At 38.0% G+C, this 12,240-nt stretch overlaps 3 protein-coding genes across 3 annotated transcripts in view; 2 read left to right on the top strand and 1 right to left on the bottom strand.

Annotated features, from left to right (window-relative positions):
- zdhhc15 (zinc finger, DHHC-type containing 15) overlaps nt 1-3,562 on the top strand; it is a 7,920-nt gene extending 4,358 nt beyond the window's left edge. The window contains exons 6-11 of the mRNA XM_015400864.1: nt 504-536; nt 625-745; nt 838-970; nt 1,097-1,223; nt 1,499-1,608; nt 2,045-3,562. Of these exons, the coding sequence (XP_015256350.1) occupies nt 504-536; nt 625-745; nt 838-970; nt 1,097-1,223; nt 1,499-1,608; nt 2,045-2,088 (568 nt within the window). The 3' untranslated portion in view covers nt 2,089-3,562. The remainder of the gene's footprint in view (nt 1-503; nt 537-624; nt 746-837; nt 971-1,096; nt 1,224-1,498; nt 1,609-2,044) is intronic.
- Nucleotides 2,794-11,415, bottom strand: uprt (uracil phosphoribosyltransferase homolog). Its single transcript, XM_015400875.1, has 7 exons — nt 10,936-11,415; nt 9,807-9,849; nt 9,654-9,723; nt 9,478-9,540; nt 5,428-5,589; nt 4,895-4,993; nt 2,794-3,787 (listed from the first exon to the last, which is right to left on the bottom strand). Exons 1-7 carry the CDS (start codon nt 11,160-11,162, stop codon nt 3,681-3,683), a joined length of 771 nt encoding a protein of 256 aa, XP_015256361.1. The 5' UTR covers nt 11,163-11,415; the 3' UTR covers nt 2,794-3,680.
- A 70-nt stretch (nt 11,416-11,485) lies between these two features.
- abcb7 (ATP binding cassette subfamily B member 7) overlaps nt 11,486-12,240 on the top strand; it is a 44,751-nt gene continuing 43,996 nt past the window's right edge. Inside the window, exon 1 of the mRNA XM_015400851.1 lies at nt 11,486-11,659. Coding sequence (XP_015256337.1) covers nt 11,510-11,659 — 150 coding nt within the window. The 5' untranslated portion in view covers nt 11,486-11,509. The remainder of the gene's footprint in view (nt 11,660-12,240) is intronic.

Here is a 12,240-nt window from a genome sequence, read left to right as displayed (position 1 = left end):
GAGAAATCTGATATAAAAGTTTATGTGTCGTTTGAGCAGCTCATTGAATACTCTTATTGTAATGTTTTCACATCCCTCTCTCAGTGCGCTAAGACACCAGTCAGCTCTGTGAAAACATTGGTATGCAAGTCTTTTATAAGATTTGCATCGTGTTGTTGTGTATAATCTCTTTGTGGACCATGAGTCTGTTGAACAAAGCAATCAATCAATGAATTGATCTGAAACGCAGCAAAATCTGTCCAGCTGTAACTGAAGTTCCTGGTTGTGATGTGATAAGGCATGACAAAATTTAAAGGGGAGGGACAAGTTTGATTTATAACTGAAGATGTTTGAAATTCTTATTTATATCCAGGCAGTTTTTCTATGACAATACAGAAGTAAACAGATAATCTAAAAAATTTAAATGGTTTATGGTTCTAAATTCTTAATAAAACAGTAATTCAGCTGCATTTAGATGAAAGTAACACCTGTTTATAATTTGTTTTAACCCTTTTTTTTTGTAGTTGTGTCTTAAAGATGGACCATCACTGTCCCTGGTAAGTTGCCACTAAGACAATAATTTATAGATTGAAGACATTGATTTACTTTTTGTTCCCTGTTAACCAAACATTATCTACCTCTCAGGGTTAACAACTGTGTTGGTTTTTCCAACTACAAGTTTTTTCTACTTTTTCTTGCCTACTCCATGCTGTACTGTGTATTAATCGCTGCAACGGTCCTTCAGTATTTCCTCAGATTCTGGGTGGTAAGAGTCGTTCTTTAGTTTCTTGATATTTTGCAGTTTTTGATATCCCTGCCTTTTTCACGAGCAAAAATCTTTATCCATCTTTCCTTCAGGGAGACCTTCCAACTGGACCTGCAAAGTTCCACATACTCTTCCTCATGTTTGTTGCACTCATGTTCTTCGTCAGTCTCATGTTTCTCTTCAGTTATCACTGCTGGTTGGTGGCCAAGAACAGATCCACTTTAGGTGAGATGTAACACTTTGATTTTTATTACAGACCATCTGACCCTTTCTCCTGTTTTTAACTCCCGGTAATAACTAAAATGGAAAATACCCTCTGACCCATGGTTCCTGTTGTCCTTTTTTCCCCAGAGGCCTTCTCAGCTCCAGTGTTTCCAGGTGGACCAGACAAAAACGGATTCAATCTTGGCCTACACAGAAATCTGCTACAGGTGTTCGGAGAAAACAGAAAACTGTGGTTCATCCCCGTTTTCACAAGGTAATCAGGAAATTCCTACATTCTTTACATTTTGATCACTGCTACAGTACACTTTGTATACAAAATGAAAATAAAGTTTGTCTAAGAACATGGAACAAATGGGGTAAAACAGACCGGAGAAAAGTCAAGTAACATGATTGGTTAACTCAAATGACACAAAGTAGCGGAAAGTGACAGCTGATGCATTTGTATGAGGTCAATCACAGAATAAAAATCTGTTTCGGGCATAGAAACACCACTGAATCATTTCCTGTTTTGTGTGTTGTTGATGGTAGCCAAGGGAACGGCCACTACTTCCCTCTAAGGAGTCAGAGCTCTGAATCCCCTTTGTTAGCTAACGAGGACATGTGGGATGAGTCGGATGATGGGTCAGAAGGAAGCTTCGGTGAGTTCCCTTTAATTTTGCTGACCTGATTATTCAGACTGCTGTATATATATATGTTGTTTCGCTTTTTTTTTTTTCTCTACACACTATTACAGTAACCAAACTAAAGGGCTTAAAATAGCTTCCTACACTACAGCTCCTTCAACACTAAGCCCTGAAAAAAGCCTTTTTTTAAAAAAGCTGAAATAGTAAGAAAAAAAAAATATATATAAAATATATAATATTTGTAGCCCATCAATTAAAGATATTTAAGCTTGTTTTTATTTTATTCTAACTCTAATATACAATGAAACATTTATCTGGAGGCATCAGTTTGTGTTTAGATGTTCTGCTACCACCTAGTGGTGATAAATTGAAATAACACCTTAATTAAAATCCAAAACCTTTTGAAAAAGCTGTGACACTATTCACTAAAATGTGCTTTCTTTTATTCCAGTCGGGGATGCAGACCCGTCCGTTACCGTGGAGATGGAGGATTAACTAACACACACTCCGATAACGTTGACTTTTATCACACACACACTTTAATATGAACTGTTTTGCGTTCCAAATCACAAGGAAGTCGGGTCGCGCTGGAGAGGGTGAGTGGACGACAACCAGCATTCAGATGTATTTTATGCCAGTTTCCCCTTAAAGTTCGACATAATAAAGAGGAAAGGCACTGAAATGGATAACAAACTGCAGTATGACGTCTCTTGTAAAAAAAAGTTTTATTTAGGAAGAGAACTTGTTACCTCAGTAAAACCGACGTTATTTATTCTTATTGCGTTTTGTTGGTAAGGAAGCTAGAAGGTGCGATTTTATTTTACATGCCTGCATTCCTAGCAGCATAGAGTTTACATCATTGCACCTTAAGAACCCTTCTTTGAAGGACGTGGTGTTAAAACTCCCACCCTGAGGCCTGCGGAGGTCTAACCCAACTGTCCAGCTTGTCACTTTGACGTTTCTCCAGTATAATAGCATCAGTTTTACTATTCAAAGGTTATTAGAAGGTCCAGCTTAACCTGTGCCTCACAGAAGTATTTCCTGTGCATTTGGGAGAAATTTCTCCTGAGAATGTAACCAGCTAACCGTCCTTTGCTATTAAAGCGTTGAGTAAAGTGAATTACATATGTCATACTGAAAAGCACGGGTTAAACTCAGATTTAGTTTCTTACAGGGTTTTATTGTAAGCAGATTTTTTTCTTATTTTAGAGGGAAGTAATATCCTGTATATCATGACTTAAACGCTGTCGGCTAAAAACTGGGGTGTGTTTATTGGACATGCCTGTTATGATTATCTTCTGTCTTATCAGATATCCTGTCAAATTATTGTACATATTTATTAAAGTTGTCCTCACAGACTGTTAGAGGATGATGACCTTTTACATTATGATTTTTTTTTTAACTTTGTTTTTCACTCAGAATTATTTTAATATTTTTGAAAACCTGTCTTGTATATTAGGCTTAATTTCTGTGTCTAAACCGTATTTATTTATTACGTTTGGCCTTTATTAAACTTTGCTGTTGGATCTGGACATTTTGAAATGCTTCCCAGCTCCTTAACACATATCCAATGCTGCTCCACATAAATTATTCATGTCTTTTCTGTACTATGTTTAAAGACAAATGTTAATATTATCGTATAGTCATGTCTATTTATTGTTAATCTTTTCCTGTATATTGGTTCACTGATTTATACCTGCTGCAGGCAGTGTCTGGATATTCTGTTCTTTTTGTGATAAATGAGATTGAATTGTTATTTTTTTTAGAGAGAATCTGTTGATTCGTTTGTTCTTTAACTGTTTTGGTGAATGGTGCTTCCCCCCTTTTTTAACCACTTTAAACCTAAAAAGAAACCTCAATACATCTCCATGTATTGCTCTGTCTGTAAACAAATATAAATTCTTTATTGATCAATGTTTTAATCTTTGTGGTTTTCATTCTACAATGTGAGCATACGAAGCAAAAAAAAGCAATAAATACAAGTAACGGGTGTCAGTTTAACAGTGAAAGTAATTGCATGACACAAGGACACCGAGATGAAGAAGATATACCACAAGCACTTTGCTAATCATGATTGTGTCCTGGTTTTAGTCGGTGCCGAAGTATCTCTGTCCAAAATGTGTAGGAGCCACCGGGTGAACCTCCGTGGTTAGGATCGTGATGTCTGGGAACTCCTGGACTATGGATTTAGCTCCTAGAGGAAGAACACAGATAAAGTTTTAAAACGGGCCTTCCAGACTCCTAAAATTACAAGAGTGACTGTAAAAAGGTTAAATAGTAACTAATGTACAAAATGTGACAGATTTCCAAACAGTTCCTTTCCTGCTTAAATTGCAACCTGTGAGAAATGGCTTATGTAAAGATTGCACTGCAATAAAACTAATGCTAATTGCCCCTGATGACATGCTGAGGTAATGCAGTTATCTAATAGAGGTGTGCTAAAGCAGACGTGTCTAACACTGAAGAATAAAGGTTGACAAGCAGAGCTCTAGGATATAAACCCGAGGGCTGCCACTTACTGGTGAAGCTAACTGTGCTAACTGCCCTTATGAGATGCTAAATGTTTAAAATGCTGATTGATTAAAAAAAGGGAGGGGGGAGTAGTTATTTTGCAATCCATTTTAGATGCTAGCTTCCCCCTCTCACATGCTGATGTGCCGCTGGGCATAGAACTATACCCACTGATACTTATTTACCTGTGTACCGTATCAGATTTTAGCTCTAGTGGGAAGAGCTTTGAATAGAAAAGCACTATAAATTCAATACATCCTTTCCAATAAACGCTATTTTAGTCGCAGCTTTACACAACCCCCGCTTTTAATGCTGATATGAAAGACAGGAAGAAGACTTTCCAAGCTGTTCTTATATCTTTTCATTTAAGGCTCTTAGACAATTCATCAGCAGGAGAACGAAGGATCAGAAATTTCCCTGTTTTTTCCTCCACATCTCTTTCTCCACCAACCACCATCAAACAGAAGCATTGAAATGTGCAAACAGCATTTCTTAAAGGAGTTATGTCTCAGAGTGCATTAATAGCATCCTGCCCTTCAGCTTAAATATGAGTACTGTAAAAGTGTAAATTTTAATCTAACGGATCTACAGGAAAAAGGTCAAGAAGTATAAAAAAAAACCCTAAAACTGGAGGTTATTTCTGAACGTCTGCAATAAATGTCAGCGGTAACTTCGTCATCAGAGAAAGTAAGTTATTCTAAACTCTTAGAGCAGCAGTGGATAATCCTGCAGATGCACAAGAGGTGAGCAAAAACAAAAGAAAAGAAAAGCAGGCAGAGTGCTGGTTCACCATGAGGTGTGGAGAAGAGGCTGAGGAGAATAATGTGCTTGGGTTGAACTCCGTGTTCTATCAGCACCCTCACAGCCTCGATCACCGTGTTCCCCGTACCTGCAGACAAAGCGGATACCAGGTTAGAAGTGAGCTTTGCACCTTCCTGGTTACAAAGCCACTTTTCATGCATGTATGCATCAATTACACTCCATCTTCTCTTATTCTAATAAAAATAAACCATGGACAGGGTTATATTCTCAACATGAAACGCCTCTTTGTGACACCAGAGCTGTAAGGACCCCATCTTTATTGGTCCTTTATTCAGCAGCCTGCTGGCTAACTCTGAGGAAGTGTATAATTTCCCACATGAGAGCTATAATTATCAGAGCATGGTTCTGTATGATTTGGGAATGCAGGCTTGGTGTTGCTGAAGGTCAACTTGAGGGAGAAAATTATTTTGTGTTTCCAAAGGAAATGGACTCATCTCGACATTTCCACGGTTAACTGTAGCGTCGCCAAGTGTGAGCCTAGCTCGGCCTGCAGATACTCACTGAGGATGGGGTACATGAGCAGCACTTTTCTTCTGTACACATCCGGGGGAAACTTTGCGTAATAGACCTTCGCTTTCTGGGTCTCCTCGTCGCTCTGGATGAGGATCTTTCCGATCCGGATGGAGCGGCAGCAATCCCGAAGACCCTGCTCCATGGCTTCCCCTGTGGAAACCAGACTGTTCACCTTTTTTATATATATATCTTTGACTCATTAAAAAGAGTGAATGGATTGAAGGTTGAAAACAATAATTAATGGATAGATGAACATTCTGCCAACAGCACCTGAATCTAAAACAAAAAAATGTTTCATTAAAACGCTGCCTTTGGATTCTCTCCTCCCAAGTATGCGTTTACTACATGTGAATCATATCTCAGACATGCTCTTAATAATCGCACAGCCATATTGCATCAACCTAGATTCAAATAAACAGCTTTAGAGATAGAAAAGTACAAAACACCAAGTTTCAAACTTTCTCCAATCTCTTAATTTGCTTTCAAGAATCCAGACTTTTTGTACTTTTCTAAAGTGTGCTCTGTCGACATTTCATCAGCTTTCTGAAGGCCCACCAAGGTTTTCCTTTGTGCGTATTTGTCTGCTTTTTTCCACTCAGTGTTGTGTCTTGTACTTGACAATGACAGCACATTGCTTAAAGGAAGGAGAACGAGGACTAACAATGATCAGTATCCGATCTTTGGTGTTTAAAATTTGCATGTTTAAGAAATATAAATCTAGTGACCATTTGCTATTTTTACAGAATTCAAACCAGGTGAAGTTAAACAGGGTTCCTACAGCATAAGGCAAGTTAAATTCAAGACTTTTTAAGACTTTTTAATGCCCCTTGAAATAAAAATTTAAGACCAAATTTACAAGAAACACAAGAAAAACCTTCTTGCGACAACTTAACCCAAAGGTTTATTTTAACATAAACCACTGCACTAATGTTTCAAATTTTGAAAAACTTCATATATGGGAAGAAAGCCAAAAACAAACAAATGACAGATATATTTTAACAATTACTTAACTGAATTCAGAAACTTTGTTTTAGCGGGGAACAAAACAAATCTGTTTTAAAGCTGAAGTCTGTAAGTTTTTAAAAATCACTTTTTTGTCATATTGGCTAAAACTGTCCCTATGCCCAGACAGCAGTACATGTGATATGTAACCTGTGAAAAAAAACTGCTTCAATTGGTCCCGGCTACTGCCTGTATTGCAATCTGGAAAGAATATTTCGGGACGAGACAAAACAACCAATCACAGCCAGAGGAGCGTCTGATGGAGTGTCAATCACAGCTCACACACGCTGAATCCCGCCCCCTCCCTCTCACCGCTGAACCTGCCGCTGCCGCCCGGCTGCTGCAGTTAGGGGGACGCGCGTGGAAGTCATGGCGGAGCGACAGCCACCAGCGAAAGAGAAACTGCCCTTACTGCCCCTGCGTGAAACCTGTTTTTCTTGAAATTTTCAGTTGAAGTCTGCTCTCTTCTCAATGTAACAGACTGCAGCTTTAAATCCACAACATAACCAGTGCTAAGTCTTTTTTGCATCTATTTTTCTTTGTATCGTTTTCTTAGTATGTTTGATTTGGTGATAAGTGGAGGCGTTGCAGAGACAGGGGTGGAACAAAACTGAGAAATACCGGCTGTTTCTCGGTAACTCCATTTTGACGCTTTGTGTTTCGTGCTTCGCATGTGCGACTCCACTGCCTTAATTCCCGTCGTTCGAGCTTGAATGACTTCTTGCACAAAATCCACTGAGCCTCATGTATGTTCCCTGGTTTTAGCCATGGAGAAAACTCTTGGCTGGAGCCAGTTTTCGTTACATTTACACTTGCTCATATTTTTCAGACAAAAAGTAAATGGCGCATCTCCTAAATGTCCCGGCCGCAACAACGCTTTTATTGGTTCCGCTATCGGGACGGAACCAATAATGGCGAGTCGTTATTTTTTTTTTAAATAAGAAAAAAATGTTAATTTTAATGTTTTATTTAGATTACAAAAACAAATTGTAATAAAATGATCCTATTTATGATGTTTTAAAAATTAAGACCTACGAAAGACTGATTTAAGACATTTTAATACCAATTAAGGCCTTAGTTTTATTTTGAAGAATTCAATGCCTTTTAAGACTTTTTAAGGAGCCGCGGGAAACCTGTTAAAACTTCCACCTGAGGAATTTATGGCTAGACAATATTCATCTTAAATGTAAAATGCTAATTTTCTCAGTGCAGTTTTGGCTCATTCATTGATCTGAGGTGTCCTTCTTTCAGCAAATAGCACAATCCAGAATCTGTATATAACAGTTAATGATCATTCAAAACATCAAATTAACAGACACCTATTTTAATATCTATTGATTTAACTATTAACCATGATAAAACCCTGGAGAAGTTTGCTAAAAAGAAGATGCATACTAAGCAAAACCAAAACAACACATTTTTTTTTACAGGTAACAAGAACAAGAAAAAAAAGTGTATTTTCACTTTGAGTATTCACACTTTGCAAGACGCACGGCTGCAACCCTCACAGAATGTCTCATCCCCAATAGCTTAGATTACAACTAAAAGGAAAATGAGACGGCAGCACAATGGCAGAGTAGGCATTTAACGCATGGACAGGGGGGGCTTTATATTCCTTAAATGTATGTTCATATCATCGCCTCTGCCTCCCAATCCTCAAACCATCTTTTCTATATCTTTTCCTACTTGAAAAAGCTCATGGAAATTCTGACCAATTGCACTAATGTTCTCGGACATGCTGGGAGCTGTCCTCTGTCACGTCTGCCCATACTGGTCCCTGTCCTCATTTATTTGGTCAAAAGCAACTTCTCATAGTTGTGGCATATTAATTCTACTGTACGAAGAAAACACAAATCTCTTAAGTTTGTGAGACATTTTAGAAGTAAATTACTATTAGATAGGAGGGAGGTAGCTTACTAAAAAAAAAAAAAAAAGAAAAAAAAAGAAAGAATCCTGAGGAAAAGACCAAGACCGTAAAAACTACCAATGAAATACACAAACTATAAAAGGGTTGGCTGTTTGTTGGCAAACTACAAAGCATGTGTTTTGGGATAGCAATGCAAGAGTCATGATGTGACCAGTTGGGTTAGATCTAGGGTTGTCAAAAGTATAGATGCTAAAACGTTGTATCCGGATACAATACTTATTTTCAGAAGTATTGATAAAGTGCTTCCACCAGTGGTCCCTACACAGTCATTCATCTAGAGTGTAGAATAGGGGAAAATGCACTTTCTGAACACAGTGTGATTGAATAATTCTGTCCACTTTTCAGTTTCAGACTTTTTATGTAACAGGTGCAGCTGCTGAGAATTAGTTTTGTTTGTTAACTGGTTTGGCTAGTGTCATTGTTATGTGTGCAAAGCATAGCAAAGGAAGGAACATTTAAGTTAATTTTGTTAGTTTTTTATCAAGTTTGCTTAATATTGTGCACAGAATACAACCTCAAAATATTGTTCTTATTATTTACTGTATTTATTATTATTTTTTGTTGTATTTTATTTATTAATGAAAATATTTCTGTTAAATTTTGGGGTCTTTGTTTTTATCCTTGTGGTATCGAAAATGGTATCGAATATCGACTATTTTTCCTAAGTATCGGTATCGAGTTGAAAATTTTAGTATCGTGACAACCCTAGTTAGATCGAAATGGTTTTTGTGTTTAGCTTTATCACAGACTGTTTCCAAGTGCTGCATTTAGAAGGATGGATTTACAGTGAGTCCAAACTGGGCAACTATTCCCTGCCCTTTGACTTACAGCTGGAATGATCCTTAAGATCGTCCTCGGCAGGAATCCATAACATAAGAAACTGCTGCTGACGCCCAGAATTACATGAATTGTTCTATTTCTATAAATTATAGTAACAGGGAGATTAAACACTATATCAGTCAGCCCATTTTAACCTTGTGACAATGTGCTGCAAAGACTCTCCAGCTGAAACACAGGAGGAGAGATCCGCAAACGTTTATAATCTCTATTATACATCTGCACGTTTCACAGATTAGCTCAGCAGCTTTTCTGCAGCGGGCGTCACTCACCACTTCTCATGATGCTAACTCCACAGTTGCCTCTTTCGAACTTTACCCCTTCGTACTTGTATCCTAAGTGAAAAAAAATGAAGAGAAACAATAATGAAGCAGTTCTCACAGAAGGCTGCAGAAAAGCAGCCGGTTATAGAGATCAGTTCAATTGTTCAAACCTGAGCGCCTCTCACCTGTGGGAGTGGTGACAGTGCACTCTGAAAACGGAAGCTGGTTCAAGCCTTCTTCAACTACTAGTCTGATCTATGGTTGGGCATAAAAACAAAACATTTCAGAGGGGTGACAACAACAGTTTTATCATGATGCACAACAAAACGTGATCTTACCAGTCGATCGGCACAGAAAACAAAATCTCCTCTGCTGGTGGACCTGAAAGCATCACCAAGCAATTTATTAGATTATTCTTTATTTAGGAAGTTATTATATCACTTCTTACATACAGTGAGGTGTATCCATTTTAAGCAGTGGATATCCAATATAAAAATATGAAACAAAAAAGTATTAGAGCACTAAAAGTCTATTAAAGACATTTTGATTATCTTTTGCACAATTTTATATATCAAAAATCACAGTAGATGATCTGATCTTTTAAGGTCACAATTTCCTATGAGTTTGTATAGTTTTATTTCATTATAACCCCTTAAAAATCATTTGACAACAGTTTTTCTGTATTTTGTGTGTGTCATAAAGATGTGTTAATCAGGAAAAGATTATCAAAATTCTCGCAAACTGATTCCAAAAAAAGGCATTTAAAACAATCCACTGGATCCTGTTTCCAAGTTTGAAGACATTTCACCTTCCATCCAGGAAGCTTTTTCAATTCAATTGTTTTAATTTTTATTGTTTGGAATGACTATGACCTGGATGACTGAGAATCTTCACCAGAAACTTGCAAACTGATAAACGACTCAGCAATAATACCACAAGTAAGAGAGGAGAGGGACACAAAATCATCTTAGACAGTAAAACTGGCAGTTTAGGTGGAAAATCAACTTAAATAAAGTTTTGGATTTTTCTGAACAGCAGTCCGGAACTAAATGTCAAGAGTTGACATTTTAATCCCATATTTGGAGATCCTTAGCAGGGAGGGCAAACATTGCCTATATATGTATATCTATATCTTTCTATATATATATATATATCATTGCCTATATATGTATATCTATATCTTTCTATATATCTATATCTTTCTCTCTCTATATATATATATATCTATATATCCATCTCTCTATATAAAAATATATCTATCCATCTCTCTCTCTCTCACACACACACACACATACCTACACACTAATCAAGCCAAGACAAACAACTACAGTTCTTTATTGACATTATTTCTTATCTATAACAAATCCTTTGAATATTGTAAACATTTTCTTTGGTATACCAACTGTTATCTGGAAGGTGATTAACTAAATCATGTCCTGGATTTAATATGTAAGGGTTGGGACTCACTTGTCTCTGATTATAGTCTGTAATTCCCGGATCTGGTCGTTCAGAGGTAGCAGCTTCAGCTGGGGTCCCAGGCTGTCCTGGTTGACAGGCTGTGGAAGAACATCACCCGGTTCGGGGCTGTTCAGCACCGCAGGTACACTGCTGCTGTTATTCGCAAACCGAACCTGCTTCATCGGGTGCTCCTGGCCACTGCTGACACTGTTCAGCTGCTGGTTGTGGCATGGCATCCTGACAGCGAGGTCACAACGTTTCAAAGCTAAAGCAGCTAGCGCGTGTTAACAGAGCGCCGCGCTAACGGAAACAACGTGCTGTTCTTTGGCTTCAGTTCCGACTTCTACGACCGACACGGAAATCAAAAGGTACGGAAATTTTGAATATAAATAAATAAATTAAATTAGTTTTTCCCGTTTTTCAAAGTTTACTGAAGCTCTTGTATACGAAGACAGCAAAAAAAAGATAAACCCCCAGCAGAAGGCTGACTGCTACTAACGGCGACGTCCTGATGTGACGTAAGCCGGATGTGACGCATCCACCGGTTGCGTGTTGACTAACCGTCTTCCTCCGCTTGTAAAACATGGCGCCGATGTTGGCACCGCTGAAATGCGGCTTTAACTTCCAAAGAAGAAAATTGGCGCTGCTTATTCGGCAGACGAGCTCATATCACGTCTGGAATAAGCGCTCTGCTGAAAACGAGAAGGATAATAAACGACAGAGCGCGTACGTGGTGAGTAAAACTGGAGCGGCTGGTCGGAGAGGACGCAGTCTGCACGCAAGGGCAGATAAAAAAGTACCTTTAACTAACTTTAAGTGGGCGAGGAAATAATAAGTTTATATTTTTAGTTAGCATATGACCGCTCTCTGATAAGACATGTGTTGACATGTAAAGGTTTTAATTATGTGTTAAAGTTTGAGCTAGCTAACTGTTAGTCTAAGCACATAGGCTCGTGGTGACGTTTTTGATGGCATATATAACAATAATTAAAACCTAACTTATATGTTAGTTAGTTATATAGGTTATATATGCAACGGGTTATTCTTCTGGTTGACGTAGTTTGTGTATATTTTGGTTTTTTATCAGATGGTTGAGCTAACCGTGCACGTGAGTCACGTGCCTCCATATCCATCTGACAGGTTAGATAAGACCCTGCGTCCCACCCACGTCCACTCATGTTATAGACCGATTTAACTGAACCATTCTGGCAACAGACTAATTGATTTTTTTTATTCTTATAACGAGCAGCTAAAACTCAGCTGTCGCTTTATTATGCAATTCCATTCAGAAAACTAGTACTCACTGGTAAAGAC

This window comes from Cyprinodon variegatus, unplaced genomic scaffold, assembly GCF_000732505.1.
Source record: "Cyprinodon variegatus isolate N-32 unplaced genomic scaffold, C_variegatus-1.0 Scaffold31, whole genome shotgun sequence".
Taxonomy (NCBI): domain Eukaryota; kingdom Metazoa; phylum Chordata; class Actinopteri; order Cyprinodontiformes; family Cyprinodontidae; genus Cyprinodon; species Cyprinodon variegatus.
Note: the sequence above shows the minus strand (reverse complement) of the source record. Positions and strands in the feature narration are given on the sequence as shown.